Genomic DNA, 25,697 nt, shown 5'->3' with positions numbered 1-25,697 from the left:
AAATCTGGTTAGTATAAGAAAACAAAAGTGGGGAAGAGGGCTGTATTTTAACAATAAACAGATGCTTTACAGATCTTGAAAGCGGTTTATATCTAGGTTTCATCAATTATAGGAAGGCTTCTGGAACCAAGGATTTTTCCTTCTTCACATCATGCCTGAGCTTCTCTCTATGGCTGATTATTTCCTTTTATCTACAAGTTGGATTTCTTCACTTCTCTTGTCCTCCAAGGGGAAGTGGGTATCCAACAACTTCTGAGTCTACATTGTGTGGTTACAGTACAAACTAGCAAGCTCCTTCTCAGGTCCAAATATGAATTACCATGAGAAGGATTAGGATGGAGAATCTGCTTGGTTCATCTTGGATCATGGTTTTAACCGAGTTCCAATCAGCCATGGCTGGGCAGTGAAGTAGGATGGAAGGTGAGGTGGTAGGATCATATAATGCAAATATACCTGCTAAGTCCATCTCACACTTGTATGGGGGAAAAGTTCTAAGGGAAGGAAGACAGCAAGTGAAAGAATAAATTTCTGAATCATTAGAGATGGGCTACAAAGAGATGTTATGGTGACTGTATCCCTGGAAATCATAAAGAAGGTAAGGCTTTAGGATGTGGTTTAGATACTCTGTTAAAGGCAAAAGAGACTCTCTCTTAGCATCTCCTCCTACTCCATTACTCCAGATCATGCACCCTTTCTCCTGAGGGCTGAGATTTTTTTTCCTATGTCCTTAAACACATCTCCAGACTTAAATTTGTTTTTGGACCAAACAGATAAATTGACACAGGCATCAAAGCAAAAGAACTGAGCTTCTTAGAAATCACTCAAGAAAACTGATGTTAGTAGTACTTGGAAGTTAACATCTATATAAATATAGGTTAATTCATTGTTTCATTTAACAAACCCCACTTCAATGCCTCCAGGTAAGTCAGGCTCTGCTAGGTTTGGGAGATGCAAAAATAAATCACATATTCTCTCTCTTAAGACACTAATACGTTGTAAAAATGGTCACATAGTTAACTATAAAACAATGAAAAGTACTACAATAAAACTACATAAAACTGACAGAGTCTAGAGGAGACAGTAGCAAATATCAGCGTGAAGGTCTCAAAATCTGGATATCTGAGATTCTTGGTGGAAGTGGTATACCGTCTCCATCTGACTCAAAGTGCTCTTTTCAACAAGAAGTGCTTCTTCCCTCTCCTGAATAGTTTTTATTGTTATACTTCATGCTTCAGGGAAAGTTGCAAGCCTGGCGCATTATTGTTTTAATGGATTCTGCAACAAATTACCACAAATTTAATGGCCTAAGACAACACCTTTTATTATCTCACAGTTTTGGTAGGTCAGAAGCAAAGCACGGCGTGACTGGAGTCTGTGCTTAGGGGCTCATGGGGCTAAAATCAAGGTGTCGGCCAGGGCTGTAGTTCTCAGCCTCCGGAGGCCCAGGAGCCTCTTCCAAGCTCGCTGGTTACTGGCAGAATTCAGTTCCACGTCGTTGTAGGACTAAGGTTTCCATTTCCTTGACACATGGTTCCTTTTATCTTTAATCCAACAATAACACATAGAATCCTTCTCATATTTTGAATATCTCAGATTTCCCCTTATGCTTTAAAGGGATCATGTATTCTACCTATCTTACTGGTTAGTAACCTTAATTACATTTATGAAGTCCCTTTTGCCATGTAACATAATATATTCATGGGTGTAACACTAAAGGGAGAAAAGGTCTTGGGGCCAAAATTCCGTCTACTATATCTCACATACATACGGTATTCCTCTGTTTGCTGGCTGATTTCTTTTGAATCACTACAAGAAGTGACCAGTACCCTAGAGAGGGGTTGTACTAAACTCAAAGGCAATGCCTAAAGAAATTGCACTAGGTCAGATAATCAAAGTCACTTGGTCCTAATTTGTGGTTTACTCTCATTCAAACCTCTCACCACATCTTAGGGTAGTCAGTGAAGACAGAGGCTGCTAACCAAGCTGGTTGATATTTGCTGAGCAATTGCCATGAGTCAAGTACATATAATCTTTACAATACTCCTGTGAAGGAGGATTATTAAGGTGATTATTTGACAGATAAAGCACTTCAGGTATAAAGACTTAAATGGCTTGCTCAAGTCTGTGCAGCTAGGACGGGAAATCCTGGAATGTGAACGCAAGGCTATGTGGCTTGAGAGCCAAAGTTTCTGATCACCAATACTGGTTCTACTGGTAACCAGACAGAGACATTATACATCAACTTCAAGGGAAAGAAGAGGAGAAGGGAGGGAAAATTTTATGTGTCAAATACATTCACATACACTATCTCATGGAATCCTCAGAAATACTCCATTTAGTGATACCTTCCACATTTATAGAGGAGGAAAACTCAGTCAGGTTAAGTGATTTTTCCAAAGATCCTAGAATTTGCAAGTGGTAAAGCCAGAGAGCCATGTGTAAATCCAAGGTGTATGGTCCTTCAGTCTACTGTACCAGCCCTATAAGTGACACACTCCTTCCAAAGTTAAAAGCAAAAGTTCTGCTTACCAGGAGCAGAAAATGAAAAGAGAAAAAATGTTCTGTGTGCAGTGAGCCAGGATATTATTAGCAACCGTGAGGTTCTGGACATGTCCATGGAGTCAGGCCCAAGTGTGGAGCCAAATGTACCTCGTCTCCTCAAGAAATGAGTCCTGAGGCCAGCATACCTGGGCCTGTGTCAGCCGTGGCCATGCCAGGTAATGCTTCTTCTTCCCAGGAGTACATTCTAGTTCAGCCAGGATGCCATCTGGGTCTCCGATCAATTTCAAGATGAAAAATGATGGCTTAAATGTAGGTTAGCTCGAAATACCAAGAGATGCTGGTATTAACTTGTAAAATAATTCAAGATTACTTTACAAAATGATATCATTAAAATGATTCTTTGTTTCCCCAGGCCTTAGTTTGGCGTGGTTCCTCTGGTCTGAAAATGCTCTGCCAAATGAAAATTCATGCTTTGACAGGAGCGACCTTTGGAGGTCAGAAATGCTGGGCCATTGTCCACCCTAGCCAGAGCTTCTGGGTTGGTTTTCTTTCTGAAAAAAACCCTGGCCTTTAGAACCTCTCCTATAGAGAGAACTTTCTCCTACCTCCTCTTTATGCTTTCATATAAATATGCCTAAGCAATTTTTTTCTCAGAAAGAGCATAAACTTTAATTTTCTTTATATTTTTCATTACTTCAAAATGTTCAATCTAACCTTCCCATAGGCTTTCATATACAGTGGACTCATGTCATTCATTCTACAAATAATTAGTGAGTGTCTAATGTGTGTCAGGCACTGTATTAGCTACCTTGGGCATTGCAGTAAACAAGACAGACAAGGTTTTTGATCTCAAAGTTCTTAAAATCCAAATCTTCAGGAAAATGCAAATCAAAACCACAATGAAACATCATCTCACACTTGTTAGAGTGGCTATTATCAAAAGACAAGAGATAACAAATGTTGGTGAGGATATGGAGAAAAGGGGATCTTTGTGCACTGTTGGTGGGAATGTAAACTGGTGCAGTCACTATGAAAAACATTATGGAGGCTCCTCAAAATTTAAAAATTGAACTACAGCGTGATCCAGCTATTTCACTTCTAAGTATTTAAATAAAGAGAACAAAAAAATAACTTGAAAAGATATATTTATCCCCATTTCACCACAGCATTGCAGTCAAGATAGGGAAACAACCTAAGTGTCCACCAATGGATAAATGGATAAAGAAAATGTCACAAACACACACACACACACACACACACACACACAGACGATGGAATAGCATTCTGCCATTAAAAAGAATGAAATCTTGCCATTTGTTACAACATGGATGAGCCATAAGTGAAATAGGTCAGAGAAAGACAAACACTGTATGATCGCACTTATATGTGGAATCCAAAAAGAAAAACATGAGCTCATAGATACAGAGAACAGACTGGTAGTTTCCATAGGCAGGAAGTCGGGAATGGGAGAAATGGGTGAATGGGGTCAAATGATACAAACTTCCAGTTATTAAATAAATAAGTCATGGGGAGGTAATGTATGGCATGATGACTATTGTAACACTGTGTTGCATATTTGAAAGTTGTTAAGAGAGTAGATCTTAAAAGTTCTCATCATGAGAAAAACAATTTTCAATGTTGTATGGTGACAGATATTAGCTAGATTTATTATGATCATTTGGCAATATATACAAATAGCAATTCATTATGTTGTACACCTGAAACTAATAGAATGTTTTATGTCAATTATGCCTTCATAAAAATATTGCAAAATCCAGTGGGAGGGTACAGAACATAACACAATAAATACATGAACAACAATGATTACAGATTATAAAGTGATATGAGAGATATAAGCAAGGTTATGAGCTACCAAATATTCAACAGAGGCAACTTTAGAGAGAAAGCAAGGAAAGACCTCACTGAGAAGACGACATTGAGCGAAAGCCTCAAAGATAAAGAGCAAAGAGCTGGAGGAATAAATACGACATATAGAGAGAAGAACACTTGCAAAGGCCCTGGGGTAGGAAACAGCTTCGTGTATTTGAAGAAGAGAAAGGCAATTAGTGTGCCAGGAGGGTAGTGAGTAAAGGAAAAAGATGGTGTGAGATAAAGTTGGACAGGTAGGGAGAATCCAAAACAAGTGCAGCTAGGCAGGCCATGGCATATATTCTTTCATTTTGATCCTTCTACAAACCTGTTAAGTATTAATAATTTTTCTAGCAATGAAGAAACCAAGGTTCAGGGATTTCTACCAACTGAATGGTGGATTTCCTCCAGACAAAGAAGGTTTGGCCTTGCAGAGCTACTATTAACCTACTAAATAGTTCCAAATTGCCACATAAGTGTAATTCTTCAAGTGGAATTTTTGTTTCTAGGTCCTTGGATTGTCGGGGCCCAGAAAATTCCCAAACTTATTGACAAGTAAGAATTTTTGCAAAATCTTTCAAGAGAGCCACCTTTAAATCGGTGAACTAGGGAAATTATATGTCTATGTGTATCTAAAGCTGATAATTGTAAACAGGTTCAGGGACAAGCAGACAAGATCATCTCAATCACCTTTGTGCTGATGATTTTTAAGGTCCTCAGTCTCAATATCCTACCCAACGCCAGTTCCATTCTTCCTATGCCTTTTCACACTGGTTCTCAACACCTTTTCTTGGTAACATAATTTGACATACTCAAAACATACAGGAAGGGATTAAAAGTTCAACACTGATTTTAAAATAAGTTTCGTAAAACTGAAAAAAAAAATGCACCTACTTATAGCACCACTCACCGATTTCCCTTAAGCTCTATGTAACTGAAGGAGTAGTCATGTTTACTGCTCTGACCTTTCTTCTTCTGTTTGTGGAATGAACTGTAGTAAGAAAGAAACAATAAAGGTAATTTTATTTTTTTATTAATACTGTTTCCCTCAAACCATTCTACCTGATCTTTCTTCTCTGTCCTCTCAGGCCAATTCTATAGCTTTTATGGCCATTTCTAGATAATAATAGAACAGTATCATTTTCAAATATTAAAAATCAACCTAAAACAATATCTAATCTCTCCTCGCATTTTAGATTCCTCTCCTCCTTAGTTTGGAATGACGCAAGAATTCTATAGATTAGCAGTGGGAAAAGGGATGTGGCCAACTTTTTTTACTACTCCAATATTGCATTTACCATCTTTTCTTCTCCCTCGACCACGATATTCCTGTAGGAGCACTAAAGTAAGAGCACCATGTTGACTGACCCATGGGTCAACAATTTTTGCCTAAAGAAAGGTCAAGCAGTATTTTCTTACCTGTGCTGTGAAGAGGTGCAGGCTAGGTCCTAGGGTATCTCTCAAAGAGCCCGGTGTCTCAAGCTCAGCTTGCAAAGAAAGAAAGTAAATTTAGTGTAGACAGAATAATAAATGGCACCATAATATCTAGATCTTATCCACAACCTTATAATTTTCATTTATAGAGCCAGTTTCATCTTTGTAACCGTGACATCCTTGTGAGGAAACTGACGCAAAGAGAACAAGTAACTGGCTTCATGGCTCCAGGCCACATGCGCCTTGAGCAGAGCTTATAAGACATAGTCCCTCTCAAGCTTTGGCTTTAGAACCTTCCTAATCAAGAGCAGTCCTCATGTAAGATCTCTCAGTGTGCCTATGATTAGTTTGCTCAGTTGTAAATTCCCTGTCATGCCTCATTCAACCACTATATATGACTGGTGAATATTGTTCTGTCACACTAAACTGCCTTAAGTTTATACTTAAATGATGCTCAAATGCAGGACACATGTGTACTACAGCTTAGGCAGCAAACTGTACAGACTTATGAGGATTTTACTCACGTACACGTGGATAGTGTGCCATGCTTTACAGAACACTGATACACACACACACATACACACCCCCCCCCCCATCGATTTCCCTAGTGAGGCAGATGCTCACTAGGGTATTTTTTAGCTCTTTGAAAAAAAATTCCAGATATTCATGTTGTTTATTTATTTGTGTTGATAAAAGATCGTTTCTGAATTTATAGCTTTAAGTTGTCTGTCTCAAATTCCATTAGGTTTTCCTAGTAAAGCAGATTCTACTGCTGTTGCCCTATACTCTGTAGAAAGAAATTACTGGAATTTATTCCACTTTGCAGGATGGCTAAAATTCTCAAATTGAGGTAGGATATGGAAAGTGAGTGATTTCTGTTAATAGAAGTTGCTTAGTAACCAATGACCTAATGTGAGCATATTTTAATAGTTAAGATAGGGAATGTTTATGTGGGAGTTTATAATTTCTTTCTCTCAAAAATAAAATAAAAAATGCTAAGTGTAATTTATTTCCCTAAATAGAGCATAATCTCCTTGGGGACACTGTCCAGACAGTGAGGGAAACCTGTTGTTATCACTTTGTGTTCATCTTTGTGTTTTTTCACAATGTGCTAACTGCAATACAAAACTGGGTCAGTTGCTGGACAATAAAAAGGTATGAACACAAAAACAGGTAGAGCAAAAGAAGGAGTATATTACCATTTGACTTTTACCCCAATTTTTCAACCCGAAGTAATTTTCTTTCTAGCTGGACTTTACTATAAGAAGAATAATTGAGTCAGCACACTTAGATTGATAGTGTTTAATACGCTGAAGTTGTGGGGTATGGTTGGCTCTTTTATTTTGTTAATGCTAGATGTAATTTTATAATAAAACAATGTTTATTAAAAATCATATTCAGACTATGAAATAGGAGTTTTACTCTCGTTGCCTTCCCTTTTTTCTTCCCATTTCTTTCAAGTGCCTTTGAAATTGTCCTCTTGCAAATCAGTGGATTTATGAGTTTTGACCATCATCCATAAGGCGGCAATAAGAATTTGTGGCCAGTTTTGTAAACCGTTCCATGGAGATCATCTCTATTTTGAATGCAGCCATTGTTTCTTATTTATCTATAGCCCCTGGAGCACAGAGCACAAAGTAGGTATATAATAGATGCTTGAAGGATGAGTACATGTGGAAAGAGTAGAGAAAGGAAGGCCGTAGCTTGTATCCAATACCTTGAATAACACTGGTGGCCATTTCCACTGTAGCAACAGCAACCTTTCTAAAGGCAAAAGAGCAACTCTGCAAGAAGTCCATGAAATAAACTGTTGTGCTCAAACTCCCACCGTTTATGCCTCCTGTGCTGCTCTACACTCCTTACATCATCTTCACCGTTTGTAATCCTATTTAATTTATTGATTAACACTTTTCTCTTCCCTTAAAATATTTACAAAGGAAGCAAAATTAATTCTGATATAAATAACAAGAGTGGATGCCTACAGTGGGTGGAGATTGACTGGCATCTTTTAGGGAGATAAAAATACTCTGTATCTCAACGTGGCATATATCTATATTTGTTTAAACTCATTGAATTGTATACTTAAGAACTGTGCTGATTAAAATATGTAAACTTTTCCTCAAAACATAGTTTAAAAAATCAGGTAACTTTAAACTCATTCACAATTAAGACAAAATAGTGTTGTTAAATTCTAGATAGAGCCTTACAGAAGGCTCTAAGCCTGAAGCCTGCTCTCTCTTTTTAATAGACATTGATATGTTAAGAAGGTCTAAAGAATGCTAGCAGTTATGTCACTTCTCTTCTGCTTTGTCTCTTTCTTTTCTTTAAAAAATATTTTTTAGCATCCTTCCTCCTGTTGTGAAATAGCCATAAATCAGGCCTGACATGGTAAGTTGCAGGTCTGTGCAGAGGAGGCCAACCTCAGCACGGGGCAGGTCCACTGGTAAAGAGGGTAGTGGCCAAGCAGTATCAGAAATTGGCTACATCCAGAGATATTGAGCAAAAAAATAAACATGTCAAGAATAATGAAGAGCTGGGGTTCTTACTATTGGAAAGGGAGTTACAAATACAGAAAAAGATAAAGCCAGAATAAACCCATCTGGCATTTGATTAGAATTGGATGTACCAAGGTAAGCAATAGTTCTTATAGATAGACATAGAAATAAATATAAATGTAAATGTATATGTAGTTCCTAGCTATCTGCTAAAAGGGCCTGGGAACAGTGGTGTCTCAGTAGAAATGAACACCTAGTGATAATATCTTGGTTTCAAATACTGAAATGACTGGGACTCCCCGAAGAAATGACTGAATCCAGGGCAGGGACTGGGAAAGAACAGGATGACCCTGGAAGATCTCTGCTAACAGAAAGCAAGGAAATGATCAACGAAGGATGAAGACATATCAGAAAAACAGAAGTAAACTTGAGGGGGTTCCAACTGGTCAAATCAAGGACAGTTGGAGCATTAAATTAAATGATGTAATAACAAATTGTTAACTCATTGAATAAATTAGTACTCCACTGCTATCAATACATAAGAGACAAAATGGGGAGACGAGAAAGTTCTTCCTTATGGTAGAAAGTCTCTAATTGAATGTAGAAAGAATAATGGTTTTAGAAATTCGCCATTTGGCAACAAGCATAGTAATAACTAATCCAGGTAAGAAATCTCAAAGGACACTAAAACTAGTAGGTGAAAGTGAGATGGGGAATGAGGTTTTTACATGGTTTCAAAGTATCTCCCCATAAAGTATTTGTTGATTACAAAGGGAAAAATATTAGAGAAATCTGGTGGATACCCTCTTGTTCAAGTGATCACAATGACCACCACCAGTAATGGGACAAACAGACTTCATGAGCAACTGATAAGATATAACAAAAAGAATACAATGTGATAGTCTGACCAAAATTACAAATATTGGACAAATCCAAATTGAAAAATATTCTAAAAAACAACTGGCCTGTCTTTAAAAATGCCAAGATCATGAAAGCTAAGTATGGGTCCAAGAGGAGGACACTGTACTCTTGTAAAATGACATTGTATAAACTAGAGAGTGAATCATTTTAGGCACAGAAGATGGCATTTTCAAAGATGCAGAGTCCTAAGTACTGTAGCAAGTTGGGTGTACCCAGACATAGAGAGATGATAGGGGCAGCTGGGGAGATGAGGTGGGACCAAATGACAAAGCGCCATTTTCTCTTCTCCATTTGTAGTGTTATGAGCACATGTAGTTTGAAAAATTGAAAAAAGGTATTTGAGTTGATGAGTTCATCCAGGCCCTCTGAGAAGTAGACTCCAGGACAGAATTAAATGTGCAAGGAGTTTATCAAGAGAAGAAAGGAGTTTACTATGCAAGGAAGTGAGGAAGCTGAAGAAGTCTGGGAGAGTCATCAGGCTGTTAAGTCTGACCTTGTGTGAAGAAGAGAGGTAAGGAAGGTTGGATGGAAGGTTCAACAGAGCCATTGGTGAGTCCTTCAGCCCAGGTTGGCTGTCAAGTACTCCTGTGTCTCCCAGGAACAGGCCTGCATTAGCATTCCTACCGCACTCAGTTTGTGATGGGAAGCAGCCCATGGTAGGCACAGCCTGGGTGTAAACACAGAGATGAACTTCAGAGAGCGGCAGCTTGGACCTTAGTCGGTTATGCTCCCTGTAGTAGGAGGTAGCATGCTCATGATCACCACCTTTGAGTTTTGGATGATGAAAAGGATTTAATTGGCAGAAGAGGTGAAGGTTATTACAGGGAGAGTCGTGAAGGAGCTTAAATTCAGGCATTAAGTACTTCACCTTGTTCTTTTTGAAGCAGCAGTTTTCTTTTAGTTACTAAGGAGTCAGGCATTTTTGAGCTGAGCTGTGTGCACATTTATCAGGCTGCAGTAAATAAACATGGACACCTAATCCTGAAGAACCCACCAACTTGCTTCGGCTTCTTAATGTGGTTAAGTCTTCTGTTTTTTGTCTGGGCCACTTGTGGGGGCTAACTTAAACATCATGTAATTGTTTTCCTTTTCTCTGGAATTATTTTGATCCATCATTGTAACACACATTGTTTTACACTGAACAGAAATTGTTTTTTAACTGCCTTTCACTAATAAAACAGGGAAATACATTCTAATTATATTTGGTAGAAAAACACATTTTTTTCTTAAACATTAGGTTCATGTTGTAAAAGCTGGTAATGAAGTTTAGCAAAAGGGTTCTTTGATTTTGAAAAGGTTGGGAACAACTGAAATCAACTGATCCTGTTAAGGTCCTATTGAATTCAAAAAGACTGAATCTGTAATACAATTTCAGGTTGCTTTAGTCTATTTTTAATTGCAAATTTCCTAAACCTTATTAAAGAAAGGAAATTATTTTTCTAGACTCATTTTATCAGGTTTGGAGTCCCTTCATTCTATATCAAGTGCTTGAAAATTTCTCCAAATTGCATAAGTAACAACTATAAATTGTGACTCACTGCATTTCTTTCAGTGAGTAATGCAATTAACACTGCAATATTGTAGCCACAATTTTTTTAAATTCTTATTAGCATTTATTAACTGCTAGCATTGAGATTTTTTTTCACCTTTGAGAAAAAGATTCAAGATGCCCATTATAGCTTTAACTTAACAGTAACAAACTTAACAACTCTGCCCTTTCCTCAAAGGATGATGTGTCTGTTTCAAATGATGCCATTTAAAAACACAACAGAGTACTTCATTGGGTAAAAAACTGGTGCCTGGAAGAACTTCGGGGAATTTTTTTCTTTCAATGGCAAGAAAATTGCTACTCTGAAGACAAAGTGCATATGAGAAAGAGCTTAACTGTGAAATCATACTAAAGATGTGTCTGTAAACTAGCTTCTGCATATGAGCTATAGTTTTGGCATTTAGTCTTCAAGACTATTCAGGTAAGTGCTCTAAAAATACCTGAGTAAAACAGCAGTATTTTCTTGGTGTGTGTGGTGAAGGGGATGAGGAGGGAGGAATAATCCCTCCCCCTCTTTAAAAAGATAATTAACTTCAAATATTTTTCATTACAAGCACCATTCCTGGCTTCATGTATGCTGTGGTTACTTGTTCCTGGTCAGGAATGCACTGATTTATCCAGAATTTACACTCAACCTCTAATGCTGATCTGAATGGCAACCCTGGTGTAGTCAGCCTGAAGCGATTTTTAGGGAGGATGTTAGGATGAGTTCGCTTGACTTAGGATGTGGATACAAAGATCTGTTTGGGCTGTTTTATTTTTAAGGCTGCTCTGTTGCTGCACCAAATACATTGGCCTTTTAGAGAGGAGGAATGAAAAGATGCACCTTCTTTATGGTCAGGGTTGCTTCACTACATGACTTCAGGGACTACAGCTTGTATCTTCCTCCATGTGTGATTCAGTGCAATAGAAAAAAACATTTGTTCATCTATTCCTGGATAGTTATTATGGGGGAGAGGATTTTTTAAAAGGCGAAAAACTAATCACTGCTATAACAAAGCCAGATATACAGAAAACCTGTCACCTACTCCAATTTTAAAACCGTGCTGTCCAATACAGTAGCCACTGGACACCTATAGATTTCAAGAACTTATAGTTCTTGAAATGTAGCTAGTCCAAATTGAGATGTGCTATAAGTGTAAATACACATAACAGATTTCAAAGATTTAGTACAAAAAAGAATCTAAAATACCTTATTTTTATATTGATTATATGTTGAAATATATTGGATATGTTAGTTTAACTAAGTTATACTATCAAAATTAATTTTACTTATTTCATTTGATTTTTCTCAGTGTGGTTTCTTGAAATTTCAAATTACAATGTGGCTCAAGTTGGTGGCTTGCACTATATTTTTATTGGGCAGCACTAGTCTAGAACATTTGATTTACTTAGGTCCTCAGAAATCACTTCATCCGTTCTATTCTTTGCGTCTAGCACAAAACTAGGGGCCCAGATTAGCCTTGTTGAGACACTCAGTTTGGTTGATGCCAAGATTGAAATCCTCTAAAGGAATGAAGGAATGAGATGAGGTTAAAAGCTAGAAATTATCAACATTCATCTTTTGAATACTATAGTGAATAGAAGCGGTGAGAGTGGGCATCCTTCTCTTGTTCTGGATTTCAGCAGGAAAGCTTTCAACTTTTCACCACTGAGTATTATGCTGATTGTAGGTATGTCATAAATAACTTTTATTATGTTGAGACATGTTCCCTCTATGCCCACTTTGTTAGAATTTTTATCATAAATGGGTGTTGAGTTTTATTAAATGCTTTTTCTGCAACTATTGAGATGATCATGTGATTTTTGTCCTTTCTCTTATTGATGTGGTATATATCATGTTGATTGATTTGTTCTAGCCATAGTAATTAGTCAAGAAAAAGAAATAAAAGGGATCCAAATTGGAAGAGAAGAGGTAAAATTGTCACTATATGAGGATGACATAATACTATATATAGAAAACCCTAAAGGCTCCACACAAAAACTACTAGAGCTGATAAAAGAATTTGGCAAGGTAGCAGGATACAAGATTAACATACAGAAATCAGCTGCATTTCTTTACAATAACAATGAAATCCCAGAAAAGGAAAGAAAAGAAGCAATACCTTTAAAAATCACATCCAAAAAGTAAAATTATTTAGGAATAAATGTGACCAAGGATGTGAAAGATTTATACATGGAAAGCTACAAAACACTGACTAAGGAAATTAAAGATGACTTAAAGAAATGGAAAGATATCCCATGCTCCTGGATTGGAAGAATTAATATTGTTAAAATGGCCATACTACCCAAAGCAATTTACAGATCTAATGTGATCTCTATCAAATTATCCAGGACATTTTTCACAGAACTAATCCTAAAATTTATATGGAATCACAAAAGACCCAGAATTGCCAAAGCAATACTGAAGTAAAAGAATGAAGCTGGAGGATTAACTCTCCCAGACTTTAGACAATACTACAGAGCTACAGTAATCAAAACAGCATGGTAATGGTACAAAAACAGATATGTGGATCAACAGAACAGAGAGCCCAGAAATAAACCCACAGAATCTTGGTCAATTAATCTTTGACAAAGGAGGCAAGAATATACAGTGGAGTAAAGACAGTCTCTTCAGCAAATGATATTGGGAAAACCAGACAGTCACATGTAAATCAATGAAGTTAGAATACTCCCTCACACCATACACAAAAATAAACTCAAAATGGCTTAAAGACTTAAACATAAGACAAAACACTATAAACCTCTTAGAAGAAAACACAGGCAAAACTTTACCTGACATAAAATGCAGCAACATTCTCCTAGGGCAGTCTACCCAGGCAATAGAAATAAAAGCAAAAATAAACAAATGGGGCCTAATGAAACTTACAAGCTTTTGCACAGCAAAGGAAACAATAAGCAAAACAAAAAGACAAGCTATGGAATGGGAAAAAATATTTGCAAAAGATGAAACTGATAAAGGCTTAATTTCCAGAATATGTAAACAGCTCATACAACTTAGTAATAAAAAAACAAAAACCCAATCTGGCCAAAAATGAGCAGAAGACCTAAACAAGCAATTCTCCAATGACTACATACAAATGGCCAAAAGGCACATGAAAAAATGCTCAATATTGCTAATTATCATAGAAATGCAAATCAAAACTACAGTGAGGTATTACCTCACACCACTCAGAATGGCCATCATTAAAAAGCCCACGAATGATAAATGTTGGAGACAGTGCAGAGAAGAGGGAACTTTCCTACACTTTAGATGGGAATGTAATTTGGTACAGCTGTTAAGGAAAACAGTACAGAGATTCCTCAAAAGACTAAAAATATCCGTGAGTTTGCTTCTTTTTTGTTTTATTCACTAGTTTGTTATATTTTTTAGATTGTACATAAAAGTGATATTATACAGTATTTGTCTTTCTCTGTCTGACTTATTTCACTTAGCATAATGGCCTCCAAGTTCACTCACGTTGCTGCAAATGGCAAAATTTCATTCTTATGGCTGAGAAGTATCCCATTATATTAGGTTGCTTTCAAATGTGGGCAATTGTAAGTAATGCTATGAACACTGGGGTACCTGTATCTTTTCAAATTAATGTCTTTGTTTTATTTGGATACATCCCCAGGAGTGGAATTGCTGGGTCATATGGCAGTTCTATGTTTAGTTTTTTGAGAAACCTCTATCCTGTTTTCCACATTGGCTGTACCAATTTACATTCCAGCAATGCATGAAGGTTACTTTTTCTCCAAATCCTTGCCCACTTGTTATTTGCATTCTTTCTGTTGATAGCCATTCTGACCAATGTGAGGTGATATCTCATTGTGGTTCCCAAATACTTTCAACCTAAGGTTTGTTGAGTGTTCAGATGCAGAACCCACAGATATGAAGGGCTGAATGTAAATCCAGTTCTGCTTGGAAGAAGACCACCTCATTCATTTATTCAATCCTTTGTGGTCTCATATTATTTTAATCTCTACTATAGAATTAAACCTGTTATATTCCAACTTTTTAGAACTTACATATCTGTCCCAATTTATATTACAATGTAGCTCTTATAACAAGGGGCACATCATTTCTTTTCCCTTTTACCCACAGCACCTAGCAAAAAGGTAATAGATATTGCTGAGTCAGATAATGAATTAATGGTTCCCTGATTTCTAAGACATCTCAGAATAAAGGATAATCAATGAAACAAATACAGCTTTAATGATTAAAATTTAATGGCAGGCTAAGTAAAAGGCTAGAGCGGTGCAGTTTTAGTCAAATGGCCAGACTGAGCATTTGACCCCAGCTCAATGTTCACAAACTGAACTAACGTACATAAAGATTGCACAGAGATTGTCACTGTGATACACTTCTCACAGGCCTAAACAGTGCTGATTCATTCACCACAGTTTGTTTGCAAGTGAAGGAAACAAACTTTAAAGTCAGAGAAATATAAGCAGTCTTAGATCTGGGAGTCATCAGGAAATGTTTGATGCTTTAAAGAACTGACTGAAAGTTAAACAGGTTAACGTGACATTTCAAAGGGATTTTGAAATTCAATAGCTTTCTCTAGCAGCTGATGTTTATTCTCTGGTTGGAAGGCAAATGTTGAATTTCTTCAAAGGAACAATGATAGATTCTAGAATAACTAGATAGGTTCAACATTCACAATAGTATTTTTTTCCCTTCTCCCTAACCCCTCCCCACTCCATGAAAATCATACATGTATGTACATAATAAGAAACAGGAAACCCATATGGCTGGCTCTTAAACATGCTTTTCTTCATCATCAAAGGGGTTTTTGTGTGAAAACAATATAAATTCAGAAGAAATAGGTATGGTGCCATTAAAAAAGAAAAGAAGGCTCATAAAGAATATATGTAAATCCAGGAAGTGAACATATTCTTTTTTCTTACTATATCAGCACTGAGCAGAAATTTAAGATGTTTCCCATTATTTGAGTGAAAGTCCACGAATTGCCCAGTCTCTTTCAGTTGTATATTTGTTTTCTTTATTTATTTAAGTATGGTTGATTTACAACATTAGTTTCAAGTGAACAACATAGTAATTCAAAATTTTTATAGATTTTACTTCTATTAAAGTTATTTAAAAAGTTGTATTTCCCTGTGCTATACAATATATTCTTATTATTTATCTATTTCATACATAGTAGTTTGTATCTCTTAATCACTTACCTCTATCCTGTTGTTCCCTCATTTCTTCACCCTACTGATAACTACTAGTTTGCTCTCTATACTTGTGAATCTGTTTCTGTTTTGATATATACATTTGTTTTCTTTTTAGATTCCACATATAAGTGATAACATAGAGTACGTGTCTTTCTCTGACATTTCACTAAACATAATACTCTCTAGGTCCAACCACCTTGTTGCAAATGGCAGAATTTCATTCTATTTTTATGGCTCAGTAATATTCCACTGTGTGTATGTCATATATCTCTCACATCTTCTTTATTCATTCTTCTGTTGATGAACACTGAGGTTATATCCATATTTGGCTATTGTAAATAATGCTGCTATGAACATTGGTGTACATGCATATTTTCCAATCAGAGCTTTCATTTTCTTTGGATATATGCCCAGTAGTGAAATTCTAGATTACATGTTCATTCTATCTTTAATTTTTTGAAGAATATCCATACTGTTTTCCACTGATTTACATTCCCACCAACAGTGTACAAGGGTTCCCTTTTATTCACATCCTTGCCAACATTTGTTATTTATGTTCTTTTTGATGATGGCCATTCTGACAGGGGTGAGGTGATATCTCATTGTGGTTTTCATTTGAATTTCTTTGATGATTAGTGATGCTGAGATGAAGCAATTTGAAAATGATACCAGAAAATGGAAAGATAACCCATGTTCTTGGATTGGAAAAATATTGTTAAAATGGCCATTGTACCCAAAGCTATCTACAGATTTAATGCAATCCCTATCAAAATACCCATGATATTTTCCACAGAACTAGAACAATCATATCATTTATATGGAACCATAAAAAAAGGACTAATCCTATTTAAAAACAAAGCAACATAAAGGAATGAGGAATCATACCATTTGATTGTTTAACAATACAAATCCTCACCATGTGAAAGGCAGGCAAGTATTATTGGCCAAAGCACAAGGATGGAGTTTAATGGGCAGGAGCTAGAACTGAAGAACTAGGAATGGAGCATGTCCTCCTGTTGTTTGATTTCAGTTTTGTATTCTAGCTTCTGGGCAGGGATCTCTTTAATAGGGTGTATGCTAATGGTGGAAAACTTATACTTAAATACTTTGTATTTAAGGTAAATAATTGCCGAAGGAGATGTGACACTACTAAAGAGGCAGACGTCTACTTTGCATATCAGAGCATTACATTTTATTTCTTTACTCTGATGTCTAACAATCTTAGTAAATCATGTGAGAAAAGAGTGAGGTGACAAAAAACTCTGTGAAGAGTTTTAATGTCCATCTAAATGAAAAGTATTGTGAGCTATCATCATCGCATGCTGCATAAATAATTCTACTGAACTTCTCATGTTTTTGAAAATTTATACTGCAACAAGATCTAAAAAAATAAAATAATTTGTATTTAAACTTTCTCTTAGTATTCCTGAAGATCACGCTGTGTGTTACCAAACATTAGTTGGAAATGGTAGCTGTAAACAGATGAAATTTGAGAAAATAATATAAAAATAGTTACGCTTGTTATACAATCTAGCCTCTTTAGAATATGATGCTGATTTTTTACAAACCATGCTTCATTCAACATTGAACATATGACATTGTGCTTCTGAGAAAAATGTATGTCTGATCAGGATTTCTGTCAGTAAATTTGTATTTACCAAGTACCTCACAAAATTCCCTTTACATTTTAATGCTTATCTCTTTCTATTACAGAATATTGCTTACATCAAAAATATCTATTAAAATACTGCAGCAATCACAAAAACTCAATAGAAAAATAGCTACATTAAAATAAATATTACAGGATTTTAACCAGAAGCAATTTTTAATTAATTCATATCCATTACTAAGAATCTAACATGGAGGGCTTAATTTGTGAGAGTGCGTGCTAATATTGCCTAATATTTTTTTTTCCAGAGTAAATGTGAAACATAAGTGAATGCCATCTCAGTAGGCATAAGAAATTCACATATGAATGTGGACAGAAAAAGGGATAGGGAAGGAGTATAAAAAGAAGGAGAGAAGAGAGAGAAGTGCTTTTGATTTCTTCCTAAATGCTCAGTCTTTAATATATGCTTATTGAATGAATATATACATACATCTCTTTTTTTTAAATGAAAGTGATCATACAGATTTTGCATTTGTTGTACATTTTGAATTTTCCATTAAGAACTGTCTCATACTTCTTGGATAAAAGACTTCAAATAAAATTTAAATTGTTTTTTAAAAGTCTACAATATAGACTCATTATTATCTCTGCTTCTTATTTAAAAAAATTTAAAAAAAAGGAATTTTATAAACCTCTGAAAATATGTAATATTCTGCAAAGACTAAAGAAAATATTACTTTCAAATATTTGCAAGTGAATTTTAAGAGATTTTAGTTAACCTCAAAAACCCAAACTGAGTTAGGCATATTGTATTCTCTTATAAACTGTGGGTTGTATTATAATAACACAGTCCAATATAAATGAATTAAAGCACAAACCACATATCATATATTACATGAAATAGGAAAAAAAAAAAAGATACCATTAGTCTCCCCCCAAAATTTACCCTAGAAATTTCAAAAAGAAGACTACATAGTAACTAACATACATTTTCAAAACAAAATGAATATACAAAATAGAGAAATCAACTAAAAATTGTGTGCCGTTATTAAATTTCATTTCATAATAAACAATGAACTAAAATCTGTTAAGAACTGGCGTCCTACACAGTGGAATCAATGCTATATTAAAATGATTAGTAGAAGGCAGCCAATACAGAGATTCAGAAACATAAAACAATTGCTTGTTTTATATCATTTATATTTTATTGAAAAAGCAATGTACATTTATTTTAACAATCAGTTTTTATTTTCCATAAGTATTGTTGGAATTTCCCCAAACCATTCTCCAGAGTTAATCACTTGAAGCTCATTCACGTATTTTATTATGCATCCTACAACTAAGACTAAGAAGAAGCACAAAAGATTGTGGTAAACAGTCTAATTACAGAAAATAGCTGATTTACTTTTATACTACAACATTTTGAAACAAATTTTGTGTTTACTGAAGCAGGATTTTTTTCATGCATATCATTCAAGATGTTTTTCACAGTATTAGTTTCCTAAGGCTGCCATAACAAATTACCACATATTGGGTGGCATAAGGTAGCAGAAATTTATTCTCTCAGTGTTCTGGAGGTTGGAAATCTGAAATCAAGGTGCCAGCAGAGTTAGTTCCCAACCAAAGACAGGGAGGGAGAATCCATTTCATGCTTCTCTCCTATCTTCTTATGGTGGCCAGCAACAATTGTCCCTTGCTTGCAGATTTATCACTTCAATCTCTGCCTCCAGCTCCACGTGGCACTCTTTCCTTGTCTCTGTCTCTCTTCTCCTCTCCTTATAAGGACACCAATCATATTGGATTAAGGGCCTGTCCTGTTTCAATGTGACCTCACCTTAACTACATATGTCTGCAATGACCGTAGTTCCAAATAAAGTTACATTTTGAGGTTTTAGAAAGGACATGAATTTTGGAGGGATGTCATCTAATCCAGTTGGTCAGTTTCCAATTAACATTAATGAAAAAGTTCCCATATTATATAGGATGCAAAAATGATTGATGAATAGGTGAATCACTGTTGAATATTAGATGTGATCTTTAATTTTCTAATCAGATATTCAAGAGATGGGAACTTTGGGAATCTTTCTCATTCACAAATATGACTGACATACAGAGAAACTTACAAAATTCTTCAGGAAGGATTCAGAGGATTAAGCTAGGTACATTCTTTTGTTTCTAATTTGAGCATATTGTTCTCTAGAACATTTTATAATTCTGGTTTCACTGTAGAATTGCTCAGATTTGAATAAAGCATATAAATTAAAAGTGGCAAACAAACTTGGGAACTAAAGAGAAATATTGCAGAGGCAATAGATAAATTCTGATAATGCAGATAAATTCTGAGGTAAATCCAAGCAATTAATTCTTTTGTCCATAGAGTTATGTTGATATTTTATTCACTTGAATTTCTAAATTTACAAATTTAGAGTCTGTAATATAATTGAGAAGGTGAATTTTTCCTGTATTTGAATAAATAGTTTCCTGAGCAAATTAATAGTATAAATATGACTTCAAAGGGAACTACATAAGAAAATAATCGTTTACATGCACCTTTAATCAGCATGCCCATCCACCCTTTGACTGTCATCTCATTCATCGTCCTGGTCGTAAACCAAGCAGCGTATGGTCAGACCTGATTTCCTTCAGTAGATGAAATCTCTACTAGATGTACTTACGATACTTTGTACTGCTTCTTTATAGCACTTACTACTGTGTCAATTTTATATAAATTTTTGTGATTATTTATCTACCATTGCCCTCCTCCACTAGACTATAAACTCCACAGGACATATTTTACTGCCTTTGTTTCTGCCTAGTTTAGTACTTGATGAATAATTGAGTTAACTAGTAGTGCATATTTACATATAAAAGTTATGTGAATTATGAATTAATTTCAGAAACTTGTTAAAGAATCCTTGACCAAGTGAACTTCTCCTGAATAAACATTATACAATCACAGTTATTATATGTAAGTAAAAAAAATTAAAGGTGCACTAATTTTAATATCTGGAATACATCATATACTTTTCCATTTCAAATAGACTTGGTTTAATTATTCTGAATAACTCAATTAAAAATGCAGAATTCAAATGATGAGAGATTTTATTATTTATCAAAAGCGTTCTGGGCTATTATTAAAATAAACATGACTGATTTTAAATATAAGTTGTGTGAAATATTCTCTGTGAGGGCTATTAAAGCAATTCTGCATTTTTAGTTAATGAAAACATGGCATATATCGTACTGAAAAATCCCTTGAAAACAATAAACACTAATCTCAATAATGAAATTTATCAGTATGATACATTTTAAAAATAATACTTGAAAATTTCATATTTGCATAATACCTATATTTGAGAAAGTTAGAGCAGTAATTAATTATCTCCAAATAGGAAAATTGAAATTCATTGTATGATCATAATTAAGTATTTGATCCATAGAGAGTTTGTTACAAATCTGAATATCTAAATTCAGAATTTGGGCATGCAGATATAATCTCTTTTAACAGCTTGAATTTACATATTTAGATAAATACACAAGATTCTTCTCCTTCTTCTTTTTAAAAAATTTCCTGGTTAGAGAAAGGACTGCATTTCAGATGTCAAATATAATGCTAAGATGAACACATTTTTCCAGTTTTGAGATGCTGTTGTTCCTTGACTTAAACTTTCTGTGTCATGCTGATATTTCCTATATTTTCTTTTTGAGAAAAAAAATGCTCAATACTCCCAATTTCCACACATATATCGTACTTTTCTATATATACCCCACACTTTCTTATATTAAGCTGTTCAGGATTATCACATTAAAACATTAGGAGAAACTGTGAGGAACAACTTGAAGGATCAGATGATAACTTTCTCATAATTTGATAGCTGCTCTAAGCTTAGCTGAGCGCCCTCTGGGGTTATCCTGTACATCTTGATGTTCTGGAGTAAGTACCTTCTTGTGCATCAATTCCCACATTAAAGGGGCCTTTCCTATAGAGACTCCATCCTTATTTCCAAGATCTGAATCCAGCTGTGATTTTTGTATCACCTTCTGTCTAGCACTTAGGTTAAACCTCTCTGTCATGCTTATCCCAAGCAAGAATCGTTTGATGATGCGATCCTCCAGTGAATGAAAGGAGAGGGCAACAAGGCGACCACTAGGTCTCAGAAACTTCTGAGCTGTCTTCAGTCCTGTGTAAAGTTCATTGAGCTCATTATTCACAAATATACGAAAAGCTTGAAAAGTCTTGGTTGCAATATGAGTAGGTCGTTGTAGCAAGTCTTTTCGTGCATAAATAGCAGAGGGAGGAAATGCACCTACGAGCAGATTATGTAAAAACAGGAAAAGAGGACAAACAGGTAACATTAGTATTTTCCACTGTAAATTTACTGGGTTGTGTTGTATGTATGTTTAAGAAACTAAGTTTCCTTGGAAAATTATGGCATTTCATCCATGCTTCCCTGTTTTATTTCCAAGCATTCTATTGAAGTTTAAAACTATTGTGTCAGAAACATCTTTCAGAACTCTTAAGGGTATCTGGAGTAAACAAGAGCAGAGAAAGAGAAAAGGATGATGAAATATTTGAAGAAATAATAATGAGTCACCTCCCATCTCTGATTAAAAAAAATATTAACACTCAGCTACAAAAATTTCAATGAACTCCAAATAAAATAAACAAAGAAAATTGTATTTAGGCACATCATAATCGAACTACTATAAGCCAAAGATGATAAGAAAAATCTTGAATACAACAAAGAAAACAATACACTAGATAAAAGAGAGCAAAAATAAAATTATCAGCTAATTAATCATTAGGATAGTTGAGGCTATAGGATACTAGAATGATATTCAAATTGTTGAGGAAAAAAAGCCTGTCCTTGAGAAGGCTATTCTAAAACTAATATTCAAAATTAAAGATTCAAAGACATTTTCAAATAAATTAGAAAATGAGAGAATTCATTGCTAACAGCTCTAAATTCAAGAAATGCAAAAAAAAATAGTTCAGGCTGAAATAAAATGACATCAGGTGATAACTTGGATAAACAGAAAGCAATGAAGATAAGAATGATAAAATATGAAGTTAAGAAATATGTCTCTTAATTTCTTAAAAGAGAGGACTGTCTTTCTGTCACATTTAATTCCTTTAAAAGGCAGAACTCTTTACGTACAACTATAACACAGTATTCCTGGGTTTATAATACAGCTATAGATATGTACTGTATATGACAGCAATAACACTAAGGATGAGAATGGGTAAATGGAACTACAATATTACAAGGTTTTCATATTTTATTGGAAGTTGAAGTTGCATATTGTGGTCCCTAGAGCAATCAATAAAAATGATGCAAAGAAATAAAGTTAGTAAGTGAACAGAGAATAAAAATAACCCACAGAAATATTGTTTATCACAAAAGAAGGCAGAAGAGAAGAACAGGACCCCAAAAATGAGACAAAGAGAAGATAAACAGCAAAATGGCAGACAATAAATCCGAATATAAAAATAATCACATTAAGTATAAATGTACTAAACACTCCAATAAAAATGCAGAGACTGTCTGACTGAAATGTGCTTTAAATATAAAAACAGAAATAAAAGTAAGCAAGAGGCTATGCCATGTAGAGAATACGCATAAAAAACCCAGAGAGATTATATTAATACTAGATATAATAAACTTAAAAAAAGAGAATTACTAGGCCCCCAAAGAAGCATTCCCTACTGAGAAAATGGTCAAGACAGCAGGAAGACACAATTGTAAATGCATATGCATCAAATAACACAGTTCCAAAGAAACTTTAGACATCTCAAGAAAAAGACCCACATTTACATAGGCAATTGTATTTTGACCCAGATATCAAGTTAATTCAATGGAGAAAGAATAAATCTTCAATAAAAGTGATTATCTATTCAAAACAAAATGAGCTTCAACCATTACTAAACACCACACACAAAAATTAATTAAAAATGGATCATGGATCTAAGAGTAAACACTAAAAACCCTAAAGTATATTATCTGACAAAATTTTCTTGTTCAGAATATATAAGGGAATCTCACAACTTAATAACAGTTCACATTTTAGTAATTTGTAGGTCCAGCAGAAAAGTATGTTAAGACGCATCTGATTAATCTTCTTAGGGAACTGGATGAGAGAAGGGGAGAAATAACATCTTACATATACCACAGAGCTGAGAACCTGGCTATGTAAAGACAACTGAATCAGTGTTATGGGTTCACTGTTTCCTCTACAAATCTACTTTGCTGAAAGGCCAGAAAATGTTACACACTAGGGAATTTATCTTCCAACAACCAGTTTTCTCAGAAACAAAATGTCAAAGTCAAAGCTGAGGAAGGAGGTAACTTCTTTCCATTTGCTATTCAATTTTTCTCTATTTTCTAGAGAAAGAGCTTTGGTCACTGAGAAATATGCTTCAAAACATTCTAGGTGATATCATATGGTACCATATGGATAAACAATAAGGTCCTACTGTATAGCACAGGGAACTATATTCAATATCCCATAACAAACCATAATGGAAAAGAATCCAAAAAGGAATACATATATATGTATAAACAGACATGTGTATATATATATATATATATATATATATATATATATATATATATATATATATCTGAATCAATTTGCTGTACTCCTAAAAACTAACACAACATTGCAAAATTAACTATACCTCAAAAAAAAATACCCTCAAATTCTAAGGATCTGAACAAACATGGAACTTTTCATAATTTAGAGCCAGGTTTAAAGAAACCTTCAGGAAGGTTGCATTCCTGAAGACTGTATGTAATTCAAAACTTGCATAATTCAACACTAATTTTCTCAAAGGGGAAATGTAATATAAAATACATTTTAATATACATGGATTTTAATGTGAAATAGGTAAACATTCATGGAGCACATGGATCAACAAATACTGTAGGATATTTTTGCTTTAAGGCTTAATTTTTTTCTTAGCATTTCTAATATTTTGTAGAAATTAAAAACATGGCTCAACATGGTAACTGCTTAACTTTCTTTGCATTTATCACACGTCAAAAAAATATATATCTATTTAAGGATATGGTTTTTAACATGGCACACTTAATTAGCCATGCCTGGCTATGCCTTAACTAAATTGATGTAATGATAGAAAAGCAGAGCTTAATTAATGCTTCCTTGATATTATCACTGAATATATTTTTGAAAACTAATAATATGAGAATATGTTAAAAATAACAAAATAATGTCAAAAACTCCCATCAAAGTTCTAATATAAACAATAGCATTGGTTTATTTGACATGACAAAGTATGGTAGGCCCTTCTGTTTACCTGCTAAAATGGCACCTTCCTGTGGCAGAATTATAGTTTATAATTCATTCAGCCAGCTAGCTGTGAAACGATGAGATTCCTGACTACTTCTTTTTGTGAGGGAATCTGTTTTTATTTCTGAGTATTCACATAAAGTGAGATATTATTAATATTTTATATTATGCAACCTCAAGTTTATATAATTCATGCTCACATTAAGTATGCCTATTCTATATATGAATCTGGAACTCACAAATTAACACTACTGTGATCAGATGAGCTTTTTTTTTAATAAGGTGTAATTAGGCCTTCCCTTCGCCATACCATAGAGAAAGAAAATAAGAGCTTTCATTTATATTTAGGAATGGATTGTCCTGAAGATAATAATTCCGATCTATGAAGCTTTTTATCTGGGGCTTTCTTACTTCTGTTTAGGAAATTCTAATCTGGACTATGTCCACTGGGTTTCCTGGACAGGATTTCTAGGAGTGGTTCTATCAGCCTCCTCAAGTCCCATCTTTAGGAACCAGATTACAAGGGACAGCAACAGGCAACATGTTTCATGGAGCTTTTTCGTGCTATTCTGGGGATCAAAGGCACATATCTTCCCTTCCTTTACAATGGCACTTTTGTGTCTGTAATTTGTAGGAAGAAAGGTTGATAATGCAGATTGTGTAAAATGAAATGAAAAGGAAATGAAGGTATATAAAACAGTATATGGTAATGAAAATTAAAGTAGCAAAAACAAACCACCAACTGGCACTGATAAAGATGAGAATTTAAGAAAAGACAATCCTACTATCAAAAACTGAGCGAGCTTCTTTGTCTGAATTAGAGAGTTCAAAGACAATCAGT

General features: G+C 34.8%; 1 protein-coding gene across 5 annotated transcripts in view; it reads right to left on the bottom strand.

The window, feature by feature from the left end:
* Positions 1-1,189: 1,189 nt before the first annotated feature.
* Positions 1,190-25,697, bottom strand: part of METTL15 (methyltransferase 15, mitochondrial 12S rRNA N4-cytidine) — a 188,003-nt gene continuing 163,495 nt past the window's right edge. For 4 of the 5 annotated variants that reach the window (XM_015252028.3, XM_006198349.4, XM_072969703.1 and 1 more), the window contains one exon: positions 18,737-21,852. In XM_015252028.3, coding sequence (XP_015107514.2) covers positions 21,407-21,852 — 446 coding nt within the window. In that variant the 3' untranslated portion in view covers positions 18,737-21,406. Of the gene's footprint in view, positions 1,276-5,281; positions 5,363-5,790; positions 5,859-18,736; positions 21,853-25,697 lie in introns of those variants that run through there. The other variant, XM_072969704.1, reaches the window with a different exon arrangement.

This window comes from Vicugna pacos, chromosome 10 (assembly GCF_048564905.1).
Source record: "Vicugna pacos chromosome 10, VicPac4, whole genome shotgun sequence".
Classification (NCBI taxonomy): domain Eukaryota; kingdom Metazoa; phylum Chordata; class Mammalia; order Artiodactyla; family Camelidae; genus Vicugna; species Vicugna pacos.
The sequence above is the reverse complement of the archived record's forward strand: the minus strand, read 5'-3'. Positions and strand labels throughout refer to the sequence as shown.